The 13073-nt window shown below is 43.3% G+C and overlaps 1 protein-coding gene across 1 annotated transcript in view; it reads right to left on the bottom strand.

The window, feature by feature from the left end:
* Positions 1-13073, bottom strand: part of LOC126245342 (solute carrier organic anion transporter family member 74D-like) — a 200667-nt gene that overhangs the window by 94506 nt on the left and 93088 nt on the right. Inside the window, exon 3 of the mRNA XM_049948306.1 lies at positions 1376-1604. Coding sequence (XP_049804263.1) covers positions 1376-1604 — 229 coding nt within the window. The remainder of the gene's footprint in view (positions 1-1375; positions 1605-13073) is intronic.

Raw genomic sequence — 13073 nt, 5'->3', positions numbered from 1 at the left:
CAGAACAGTTGCTTGCATAAGGGCCAGACGTGGACCGCCGCGTTATTGACATGTTCAGTTTATGAAGCTCTTTCTCTTGACTAAATAATCCAATTTCTCTGAAGCTGTAATCATTTGTTTGCCTGCAAATGTTCATTACGTCTACCGATTTGCGTCCCTTTCGGATAATTCCTTTGTGGTGCGTCGTTTTCTTCGCTTAGGGTGTAAGGCTGTTTGTGTGGTTTTCTTTACCTGCTGCTGCAAGTGGATATTACCTGTGCACTGCAAATATTCAATAATACAAAGAAACTTCTATATATAAAATAAAATTAAATTGCATAAAAATCCCAATTATAAAGTAATAATCGTATGGGAAATGTAGTATACTGGTTCTTATTCTTCCTTGCTAATTTTAACGTGTACAGATAATTCCGCTGTATCTGATAGTATTGGTTTATTAAAAAAGGTGTATATGTATGTACAAACAATTTTTCAAAGTACAAAAAAACTTTTGTGAAAAATAGCTTTGCATTTATTTTATAACTAACGATAAATTTAAAAAAAATATTGTTATTGAATATATGTAAAAAATAATAACAAAAAGAAAAAAATTCTGTCAATAAACCATGAAGTATTATTTGGAAAAGGACCTAACCCCTTCACTTCAGAGTGCACTACGCTCATGCAGCTATGCTGGAGAGACAAAAAGTCGGAAATTATTTCCAATAATTCAGATATTAATTTATTATTATTTGTTGCTATCACTAAGGTGAAGAGATCTCGTATCATGATGCTCATACAGGAGGCGAGTGGGGGGTTCCGCCATTTTAATGTCTTACCATTGGCTCAGTGGAAAAGGGGGTAGGGCGAATATGACCTACATTTTCCCACCAATTTTGTGTCATGCTATCGCCAAAGATGTGTGGGTGGGGTGTGGGGTATCAGGTTACATACTGACCCTTACTGTACACACACAAATGCCCAACAGGTATGGGCAGGGTATCGAGTTACATCCTCACCCTGAGGATAACAATCCTAATCGTCTCGGGTGGGTGGACAGGCTGGCGGGGGGGGGGGGGGGGGGGAGGGAAGGAGCAGAGGTAGCTGACTTGACTTTGACTATACCTCACAAATTGCTTCAGGTGTAACAAGATCTCCTCTCCCCCCTGATGTCTTATCCGTGACGTTGAGATGAGAAACTGTATATAACAGGTTTTGTGGTTGAACTGGTACTGCCCCACTACTTACATCTTCTCATAATCCTGCTAATTGGGTTTTGGTCATGGCCTACTATGCTTTTTTTTTCCTTGATAACAGGTATTGTTGTCCATTGTGTGTGTGTGTGTGTGTGTGTGTGTGTGTGTGTGTGTGTGTGTGTGTGTATCTGTTTGCTTACCTGTGGTCCTGCTGGGGATGTTGAACCTCTTCTCTAGCGTGCTGATGGTGCCGACGAAGTACGAGCCGAGCACGAAGGAGGACATGCCGAGCAAGCCGTGTAGCACAGCATAGGCCTTATCGCTGGCGAGCGGCTGCAACCAGCGCGGCGCCCACGATCCCAGGCCACAAGAGGTGGAGACCACCCCAGTGCTGCTGCACAGGTCCGCCGCCGTAGTCTCTATCCTCACCTAACAACAGGTAGCGTATCAACTCACACTGCAGCTGCTTCAAGGTACTGCGGTTCAGCTGTCAACTAAGCTACGTCAACTTAACGCTACGAGAAACATATTAAATTCTGCAATAGTGTTAATCTTCGTGTACATTTATTTAATCTATTATGAGGGGGGACCTAAAAGAAACAAGAAATCCTCCACTTCCGAGGGAGAGGCAGCTATGAATTCTCTCCCAATTATGGGCGTAAGTAGATATGTCGTCCCAGGGAGGATGGGGTTCTCTAAATCGCCACTCTTTTCCACTGCGTGGCAAACAATGTGAAGCACCAACAAGTGGACGAGAAAACGAATGAAACTGCACTGGCTGAAAGGGTATGTGATGTTGTTTCAGTGATTACGCAATCGAATCATATTTATGAAGAACTTGCCAGTACGAGGCCATTTATCAGTACGATGTTGCCTGGATGCAAGCGCTGATTTGGTTGGTAGCAGTGTCATAAAGCCATTATATAACCTCTCCTGAGGCAAGCTTGCCCAAACTGTTATAACTGATCCTTGATATCATGGATGGAGTTGACGTCTGACCTAGTCCCTCAAATATTCTGTTGGGTACAGATCGGGGGACCTTGCTGGCCATAGGGATACAACATCACACACAGGTCATCCTGATATGTGACACGTGTGGATGAGATTTCACCTGTTGAAAAATGGCACGACGATGCTATCTCATGAGAGATAACACATCAGGATGGAATATGTCCCTGACGTTCTGTTGTGCCGTCAGGTTTACCTAAATCACTATGAGCTGTTACCCTGACGTCATACAATATTTGGCTACACCATGACGTCACAAACAGCTCCACTGTGTCTCTCCCAAACATTGGAAGAATGGAGCCTCTGGCCAGGTCACCCTCATACTCGCCAGCGATGGTCATTCAGAGTAGTGCAGAACTCCAATTTTCTGAACACAGTGCAACGCCGTTCATTCACAGTTCATACTTCCTAGTCATAGCATCCCTGCAGACGCAGCTGTTTGTGTTGGGTGTTAACGGCAGGCTACACATGGGACCGTACCTCCCTAGCCTGACTGCTACTAGTCTTAGACGAATGGTGCGGAATGATACAGAATATTGCAGGGAATCCATTTCGCGTTCTCGGATGGCGGGTGGAGATGTTAAGGTATTATGACGTACTTGGTGCAGAATCCTCCCTTGTTGTGGTCAGACGTGGTCGACTGGAATCTTGACAACGTCATTCCTGCCCTCACGTTCCCATGCAGTCCAACATTGCGCCACTGTCACAACCGAATGCCCCATGAATGTGAACAATGTATGATTCAATCAGCTGGCCAAATGGAGACCCACAATGATGCCCATTTCAAACTCTGTCAAATGCAGACAATGCCGTTTCACACTAATACGCAGCATCTCCTTGTCCTTCACAGTCATCACTCAACATCTGATGCTGTTCACACCCTTTATGTACCCCACCTACTCAAACAACACTAAACATGAACAGCTTTAATGCACTCCTGTGGTGGCCATTCTCTGCGTCAAAGAGAATTGCATCGCTGATCATTTACATATCCAGCGATGGTGTGCACGTGTATGAATTTATGTTGAGATCTGACCATGTCCATTTTTGTCAGGCAATGCACATAACTGAATCAGCCCAAGAACTATGTTATGATGGGTATAGAGAAAATTCACTGCTTCTCAAATGAGAGATAGTTGTCCACTCAGTAGTTTTTTGATAGCTTCAAGACAAGTATATTTTATTAGGGTGTGCAAAACAGATTCTTACATATTATTTATATAATAATGGATTACATAGCTCTTGACTTAATGATGCTAAATTACATCCTTCAGTAAATAAATGCAGAGTTATCTGTCGAATTGGAAAATAAAGCTAGGAAATATCCACGAAAGATAGTTTCACTGATTAATCATTAATGTTAACGGTTGCTGAAAAATAAAAATTTGAAATATAAAAAGAAATGAGAACGACTGTAGTAGTAATACGGATATCAAGAAAAACGACTAGTAAAAAGTACCATTGATTAATGTATGTAAAGGGTGAAAACATAGCATAAACTTTAAAAAAACCTTTTTCCAACTTTTGTACTTGAGCCACTTGGTTTGCTTACAAAGCTCCAAATCTTATCATGTTGATGTACTTTGTAGGCTTACAACTGGAAGCATATGGAAGAAGGTGGGTGATAGAAAAGTTCGTTAACCTGAAGTTTCACCATGGGTTGCTTCTTCTTCCATTACAATGTCATTCGTAGAAATGCTGAAATGTTTCAACACAGTACAAAAGTTCAATATGAAGGGCAACAAATGGGTGCTGCTATACGAGATAAGTTATCACAGTTATGATAGTATCAGTTATATTGTGAAAGCTTTTCTTTCACAGTATTGCACTGTTCACACATTATCCCAGTACATAAAGTGGGATCACTTTTAGAGCTAAACCATACAAGACTATCAATTGCTTTTTCATGAGCGGTAACAAGTTCCTCCTATCGTGATAATCACTTAATTCGTTTCTAAATATCAAAATAATCCAATCACAGTGCACGTATAATACACAGCACAGTGTTTCCATAGTTAATTCCTATGATAAAGTTCACCGTTCAAACACATTGCTCAGTTAATAAAACTTGACTAATGTATACGAATTTAAGTCGCAACATGCACAAATTGTCTTAAGTGGTGCACTGAAATATACTGTTCTGCAAGTGTGTGACATAAACACATATGCACCACCGAATGATTGCCATTTTACCACTTAAATAAATCTTTTAACTTCACTTCCAGCCTCTGCTCAGATGAGCAAGTCAGCTTTCTCCATCTCTCTGTATTGGAGGATTCCAACAGTCTCTTGATTTACGTGGTAACTACCACCCACCGTCTACCAAACAAACAAATGTGAAACTAACAGTGGGTTACCGATAGCTGAATCGAGTGGCGTGCAGCTTACGACTCCTTACATTAGTTTCCTGCCTTGTTTTCTTAAATGTAATTTGGTATGATCAAAACCTAGTGTTTTTTCTAAGTTATATTTTGCTGTATCCATGGTTGTCACCTATGTCTTACGTCACAGCCGCTGGCCATGCAGCATTAGGAAAAACAGATGCTGTAGCTTCAGCTGTCGCCTGTGGCGCAGCCCCCAGCCACACAGTTGTGTATTGCGGGTTGCCGCTTTTCTAGTATGCCAGCAACACAGCCATAGGATATCACACGTCCAACAGCTGCCTCACAACCAGGTGGCACTACGTTCGCTATTTTCAGCGCTGCTATTGTTGGCACTATCTCGCCTCCACGGGATAGATACCATCACCAGGCTTTCTCGGTATCCTTCTGCCCGATGGCTTTATAGCGAACCACCCGGCCGCTCTCTGATCAGTAGACATTGGGAGTTCACAATTCACGGTTCTCTGGGTTTAATGGAGACAGAATCATGTGGTCCCTCAATCGGAGTTTCTTTACTGAGCGTGCAATACACTCCAGGCTTTACACAGGCCACATCTGTAGCCCACCAATCGGAGAGCACTGCCTCACTTGCCACTTCCAAACCACTGAGTCATTGTGAGTGCCTCAATCGTGGACTATGTCAACGTACAAGCACTTTCTGGATATGTAAGTGACGCTCTATTAGGACAGACCAATGGAAGGCAATGATTACAACTAACATAAACGATACAGCTCATATCTTCTAAGAATACTTTACGATATTTGTTCAGAAGACTAATAAAGTTCGACTGTTCTTTGGCCACCTCGGTGCATACTTACCTTAGTAAATTGTAGCATCTACTGGGGATGGACTACACTGATGGAAAAAAAAATTGCAACGCCAGGAAGGAATTGTGTGGTACAAACAAAAGTTGGTAGGCGTGCTTCTACATCTGAATCCAAATTTCGCACCAGTCGCTTAAGAGTGGCGCTAGTAGCACCACTGAGAGGATACAAATCAGGTTTGCTTTTAATACATGCTGTAACGATCGTCAGCGTTAGCTGCCTTTGAGACGGCACTTGGTGAATTGATGTTAGTCAAGAATACCATTAAGGCGACAAAGACGTCCCCAGCAACTCACTGAGTTTGAATGAGGACGTGTTTACGGCTACGAGAAGCTGTATGTTTCTCCTGAAACATTGTTGAAAGACTTGGCAGCAATGTAGCCAGTGTACATGATTCCTGGAAATTGTGGCGGTCGCGGGAACACCGGGCTCCAGACGGCCACGTGGCACTACTGAGAGGGAAGACCATCGTGTTCGGCATATGACTCTAGCGCAACGTATTGCATCTGCAGCAGAAATTTGAGCCGCAGTCTGCACCACAGTGACACAACGAACTGTTACAAGTCGGTTAACAGTTCCGAGCCGGACACGCTGTAACTGTATACGTCTTAGAAGCACTGGACCTACACCTGGAGATATGGTCTGGGGTGTAATTTCGTATGACACCATGTGCCGTCATTGCAAATTTGTACGTCAGTTTGGTGTTGTGCTGCCATCCATGAACAACATTCCAGGGGGCATTTTTCAACAGGATAACGGTCGTCAACATACCGCTGGCGAAACTCAGCATGCTCTGTTAAGTGTTGACATATTGCATTGGCCTACTCCATCACCAGACCTGTCTCCTATAGAGCACATATAGGATATCAAAGGGCGACAATTTCAGCGTCGTCCACAAGCAGCATTAACCGTCCCTATATCGATCGATCCACCAAAAGGAAAATGCTTGGAAGTCCATTCCACAAACTGACATCTGGCACCTTTACGAATCAATGGACTTTTGCATGCTTGCATTCAACATTCTGGCGGTAACACCGGTTATTAATGTACCAATATTTCACAGTTACAATGGATTATTTCACGCTTGCATTAACCTGTGATCTTGTAATTTTAATCACTCAAATATGTTATCTGGGCAAATGTATTCCAGAAATTTCATTACTCTACATTAACGTTTTTAGTGCTTTAGTATTCTACTGTTTTAGTCCTAAAGTGCTTCATTCGAAGACTTGATAACAACTCAGAGTTCCTACCTCGTCTTCGAATGAAGCACTTATGAAACGATTTGAATTCACGAAATCCAGGGATATATAGCACTGTATGGCATTATTGTTTATTTTGAGAGATGCATATGGGGTCTGAACACGGCACAATGAAATGCTTAAATGGTTAGTCTTCAAAATAAAATAAAATAGCATCTTAAGTTACACGGCTGTTGGAGAAATTCATTGACATTGCCAATTACTTAACCAGCCGGTCCCCTGTCCATGTTGGACCAACAGAGATACGATATTAGGAGATATCCCACGACTTTTGTCACCTCAGTGTATTTAATTGTGTTCAGGGTCAACTGCTTGTCCATGCACCAATTGCAGACCTTCTGCTGTTCATCCTAGATTTCGCTACGACTTCCTGGCGTTGCAACTAAATCTGTTTCCTTTCGTAGCAAATTTCTAACACAGCTACCGAGCCACGGCCGGTCAGCCGTTGATGGTATGAATTTCCGCTTCCTCCGCTCACCGTGTTCCCTTTGAGAGCAGTCTATATCTTTTGGGTGTATAGTGTAGTGTTTGTGCTGAATGATGAAAGAAGGGAAGGTGTTGTACTTGGTGCTGATACACAGCCTACTGCTCTCCAGTAGCAGCAGGGGGGACCGCTGAGATCAACGTCCCAATGCGATGGACTGATCACCATAGTGTCATATACCTTCACTTCGTGTGACACTGCGGAGGGGCTTGAAATTTAGTTCAGAACATTGGCGTAAAATATAGTGATCAGGATGTTTACACCGTCACCTCTCCTTCCCCTGGCGGCAAAATACTGATGGTGAAAATTCCTTCCTGCTTCAGGAATCGGAATGGCCACCTGCGAGTCGTGCACTACAGCACAGGCGTATGTTACCAACATCGGCTTCGAATGCGCGTTTCAACGGTAATGGTTGCCGGATACGTGTCATGGTGCCATGAGTTTTACCCAGAAACGAAGAAACAACTGACACTATGGAGCAATGCTCCTCGCTCTATCAAACAATGTCAAGTAGGCGAGAAACAATGTAAAACGATATTGATTTTCATTTTCAACCTGAAGGGTGCAGAAACTATGAATTTGTCTTCCTAGGTTACATATTTTACCAGTGTTAACACTTTCACATGCTAAAGAGATTGCCTGAGGCACTGTGAAAGACAACGGTCTGCGTTGTGGCGATCAACAATTGGCGCCTCCATCATAACAATGCTCCCCTTCGCACAGAGAAATACCAGCAGCCTTCGATTTCTGGGTACAGAAATGGTGAATAAAAATCACAGGAGACACAACGTGGCGTAACTTTGTACTTTTGTAAAATATGATTCCATCAACGTGAGAAACGTTACGAAAAGTGAATACTGTGGAGGATCAATAATGTGTAAGAGAACAGTGAAGGGCGAAGCGTGTAATCCTATAATACTCGTTATTTTGGCTTCTTCCTTGTGAAAAAGATTGTGTAAAGTTATTACTTTAGTAGCCCGAAGCTTATTCAACATAAGTATGCTACGTGACTAATTTAATAAGGGAAGATGCTGCCATACGAGTTTTATTTCTTACCAGCAGCTGATCCTCTGGGGTCACAGGACTTTTGTCTGTTGCTGTTTAAATATACGGGGTGGTCAGAAACAATCTGAGAAGCTTCTAATGGTGTTGCAGGGTTGGTTGTGCTGAGAAGTCAATGTTAAGAAAAAAGATCGAAGTGTTGTGTCGTTTCCGAGTTTATTAGCACTGAAGCCAGCCAATCAGGCCGTTGTGTGTGCGAATTCAAGCGCCCCGCCAGATACAGTTAGCGTCAGTTGCTCTCCTACCGTAGAATCGTAGATGATAGCGCACGAGACTGCTCAGCCTTTTGGTCGAGCTCGATCTCATGTCCAGTTTTTGTATCTCTCTCTTGAAGGGTTTTAGAAAACCAAAAGAAGAACACGTTTGTCGACACAATCCTTGGCGGGCCGCTTGAATTTGTTCGCGCTATGGCCTGATTAAGTAACTTCTATGCTATTTAACTCAGAAACGGTGCAACGTATCGAAAGTCTTCTTAACAATTATTCTGAACACAGCCTACCCTCCAACACACAATTTCTCAGATTTTTCTGGCTATCCTATATATTTCGGCTTTGTTCGTCATGCAGCGAGCGACTGCTGACATTGATCTGTCACTCATGAAACAATGTTGCAGTGCTTAATGAAACTGGATTTCTTGCATTTAACTTGCGCTACGAAGCTGAAAGTTGTGTTACGCCGAGACGTCCGTACGAGATATTATCAAGATTCACAGTGCGCATGTGGACATTTGTTCACCAATAGTTGCGTGCGTAGTATTAACGCTTCAACGCAACAGATGCCTTGTTGTTCATCAAGAAATTTCTTGGAGGAATTTGAAGAGGAAGGCTGTTTGGGCGCAAAACAAGTAGGATACGAAGAACATCTTTTGGAGTTGTACATGAGAACACGTGACGGAGACTCAAGCGCAAGCGTAAGCTTTCTGCACAAGAGGGATGCTACGAATCTGAAGTTCCGAAACTAAGTGGCATTCTGTGTAAGTCTTTATGAGCACGACTTTGGATCACCCTCAAAAGGTCTTCTTCTTCTTCTCTTTCTCCTTGTCCCTACAACTGACAGGCAGCATTGTGTTTTAACGTTCCCCGACTAATCGTGTTGCTGTTTGCTGATATGAATTTTATCTTCTGACGTCCTCTACGAATTATGATAATAGCATTCCTTTTACTCTCACACTTTCCCACCAAGACGAGTGAAGTAAGAAATTTCCGATATAACTGCTGTGACGCTCTTCAGTTATTGCCATTAAAGGTTAGTCTTTTTCTGCGTTTCTCCATATCTCTTCATACGTTCTTCTACTTGCCCAGAGAACGAAAGCATTGAGTTTCAGCACCACCTTTGGCGTTGCTTTCAAAATGATTCAAATGGCTCTGAGCACTATGGGACTTAACTTCTGAGGTCATCAGTCCCCTAGAACTTAGAACTACTTAAACCTAACTAACCTAAGGACATCACACACATCCATGGCCGAGGCAGGATTGGAACCTGCGACCGTAGCGGTCGCGCGGTTCCAGACTGTAGAGCCTAGAACCGCTCGGCCACTCCGGCCGGCTGGCGTTGCTTTAATCGCTTCTTTCCTCCTTCAGGAAGATCCAGATATCTGATCTACTTGTTGTCACGCCCCGAACAAAAACTCTTCACGAAATCTTTTTTCCACTTTTGATGAGATAAAAAAAGAAATCAGGAAAGTACACTATTTACCAAATACTTCTTTGTCTTGAGGAATAGTAGGGCGGTAACTCTAAAGACAGAATTCAAAAATTTAAAATTTGCAGAAAGCAAACCCGATTCATTTCGCGACGCACACAGGGTTTGTAAACAGTCTTTTTCTGTAAATGGAAAATAATGAAAATTGGCTGTTAAAGATTCTGTGAACAGGCTAGGCGCACATTTTATACAGAGGAATGCAGGGAAATTCTTGTGAACATAGTACCTATTGTTACAGTCTAGCAGCGGAAATAGATGTTCCTGGTCAGCACTTCACAGGAAGCCGTTGGTCTGCGATCTTTTGCTAATTGGTCATTAGAGGCATCCGTACGATCATCCGTCGTTAGCCGGTGGTATCGCGTAGGTCATATACCTCGTGGAAAGGTCACCACTTGAAGCACTTCTGGCAAGTGGCGCTAATCGACTCTCAGAAAGCGCACGCTGCGAAGACCATCAACTTTGTATCCGCCTCAGCTACACGACAGCGAATGGAAGTGGCGCAGAATGCTCACGTAAATTTATCACACATATTATTGTGATGTTCATCTTCTAAAAGTCCTAGCGAGGGAAGAACTGCAGAATTTTTAGGATTCCTGCGGAGCAATCCTCGCTGTAGGCTGCTTGATATCTCAGTGTCAGTGAAACACCTGGTATCCGGACGATAAACGTCCGAAATCCTGACAGGTATTACGTGACACCTACCAAGCGTAAGTACCTACTTTATTTTGGTCATGCTTCAGTTTACTCTCATGTGATACACTAAAACTACTGTCATCAACATGTAAAAGATTGTGAATGGTTCGGTTTAAGTCAATAAATTCTACCACTCTTTTGTCACCATATTCCCTTAATTCTCTTTTCCTTATCGTCAACTGAAATCTTGCCTTTAGTACTTCAGTTCTGGGTAATTGATTACTACCAGCCTCTATTACCAACGTGAATAGCTTGTCGACTAGAGGAATCGTTATCGTCCATCTCGAATCATAACAACGATGAGCGAGGAACTGTTCATCAGTTCATTTCCTACTTAGGGTTATGTCAACAACACCTGTTCAGCTGTCGCTCTGGGGTTCAGGGAATAACTTTCTGTACGAATACTCGTGCTAATTATAGTTCACTGGTTATAGGGGTTGTCATGGGTTCAAGAATGTCGCTATTCGCCGTTAGAAGAATGGGCACACGTCGTCTGGAAAAAAAGTCTTCGCTCATGTTGGTACACAAAGATGGTCGAGTACGAGTGCTTCAGAAACATGTGTGCCAATGTGAGGAAAGCTTACAATGGATGGAATAGGGTCACATGGGATGTCTGGTCATCCCTTAGAAGCAAACGATGCAAGATCTTCGGCAGAGCTTATGCCGCCGTTCTTTTCCTACCAATTTCCAGCCCTTGACAGAAAGTAGGTATACCATTAACTAGCTACGGAAATGTGTCAAAATATTTCTACTTTAAAGACATGAGGGTTTTTGGCTTATGCTAAATATCTCGTAACGCAGACATTGTTGAGAAAAAATGAGGTACAGTCGAGATGGATATGGGTGCCTTATGACTTACTCCACCCATAAATGACGTAGCTTACAAAATCCTCGTTCGAGCAATACCTGAGTATCTCTCGTCTGTCTGAAATCCGTACCACGTAAGGTTGATAGGGAAAGGAGAGAAGATTCAAAGAAGAGTAATGCGTTTCGTTATAGGTCATGAAAAAACCCAGCGAATTCCAGTGTCACATCCTGAAGAGAGGCGCTCTGCATCACGATGTGATTTACTCTTAAAGTTCTTCCTAGAAGAGTTCACCAACATATTTCTTCCTCCTACCTGTACCTCACAAAAAGACAAAGAGGATAAAATTAGAGATATTCGAGTTCACATGGGAGCTTGCCAACATTCGTTCTTCTCACGAGCCATTCGTGACCGGAACAGGAAAGCGGGTAAGTGACAGTGGTGCACAAAGTACCCTCCTCCACACACCGTATTGTGACTTTTGGAGTGTAGATGTAGATCCCCGCGAATTTTAGGTACCTATACGTACGGTATCTTTATGAGACGAGTAGCTGCAGTGCACGGTGCGATAATTTGTAGTACATGCAATTAGAATCTACCGAAGCGGTCACCCCGAATTAGACACAAGTAGCACTAAGAAACTGCAGCTGGGCGACTTGCCTGGTGCAGCGGTAATAAATTACATAAATCTTTCTCGTGAATTCGTCTATCTGCTAGTGAAAACTGCAACAAAAGACCTACAGAAGTTCCTGAGATTAACCTTTACATACAGAGACACAAACGCTGTACGGGATTTTAATTTACTCGTATAAATGTATAGTCCCCCTTGCCGGGGTTAGTTGACGTCATGCGTCAATGATACAGGTATATGACCCGAAAGTGCAATGACGACAGAGGGGCATCTGTGGGGAGTCCACACAAGCATATGATTCCTGAAGAGGGACAACAATCTTTTCAGTAGTTGCAGGAACAACAGTATGGATGACTGATCTGATGTTGTAATGTTAGTCGACATGGTCTTTCTGTGCTTGTACTGCGAACGACGTAAAGGAAGGGGAGACTACAGCCATTATTTTGCTCAAGGGTATGCAAATCTTCTGTGTGGCCAAATGATAGTGATCTCGTACTGGGTAAAATATTACTTAGTTATAATAGTCCCCCGTACGGATCTCCAGGCGGGAACTATTCAGGAAGAAACTTCCTGGCAGATTAAAACTGTGTGCCAGGCTGAGACTCGAACTCGGGACCTTTGCCTTTCGCGGGCAAGTGCTCTACCATGAGCTACCCAAGCACGACTCACGCCCCGTCCTCACAGCTTTACTTCTGCCAGTACCTCGTCTCCTACCTTCCAAACTTTACAGAAGCTCTCCTGCGAACCTTGCAGAACTAGCACTCCTGAAAGAAAGGATATAGCGGAGACATGGCTTAGCCACAGCCTGGGGGATGTTTCCAGAATGAGATTTTCACTCTGCAGCGGAGTGTGCGCTGATATGCCTTTCGCGGGCAAGTGCTCTACCAGAGCACTTGCCCGCGAAAGGCAAAGGTCCCGAGTTCGAGTCTCGGCCTGGCACACAGTTTTAATCTGCCAGGAAGTTTTATATCAGCGCACACTCCGCTGCAGAGTGAAAATCTCATTCTATTCAGGAAGATATCGTCATCAGGAAAAACGAACCTCGC

Source organism: Schistocerca nitens, chromosome 1, assembly GCF_023898315.1.
Source record: "Schistocerca nitens isolate TAMUIC-IGC-003100 chromosome 1, iqSchNite1.1, whole genome shotgun sequence".
NCBI classification, from domain to species: domain Eukaryota; kingdom Metazoa; phylum Arthropoda; class Insecta; order Orthoptera; family Acrididae; genus Schistocerca; species Schistocerca nitens.
This window is presented reverse-complemented; position numbering and strand designations above follow the sequence as displayed.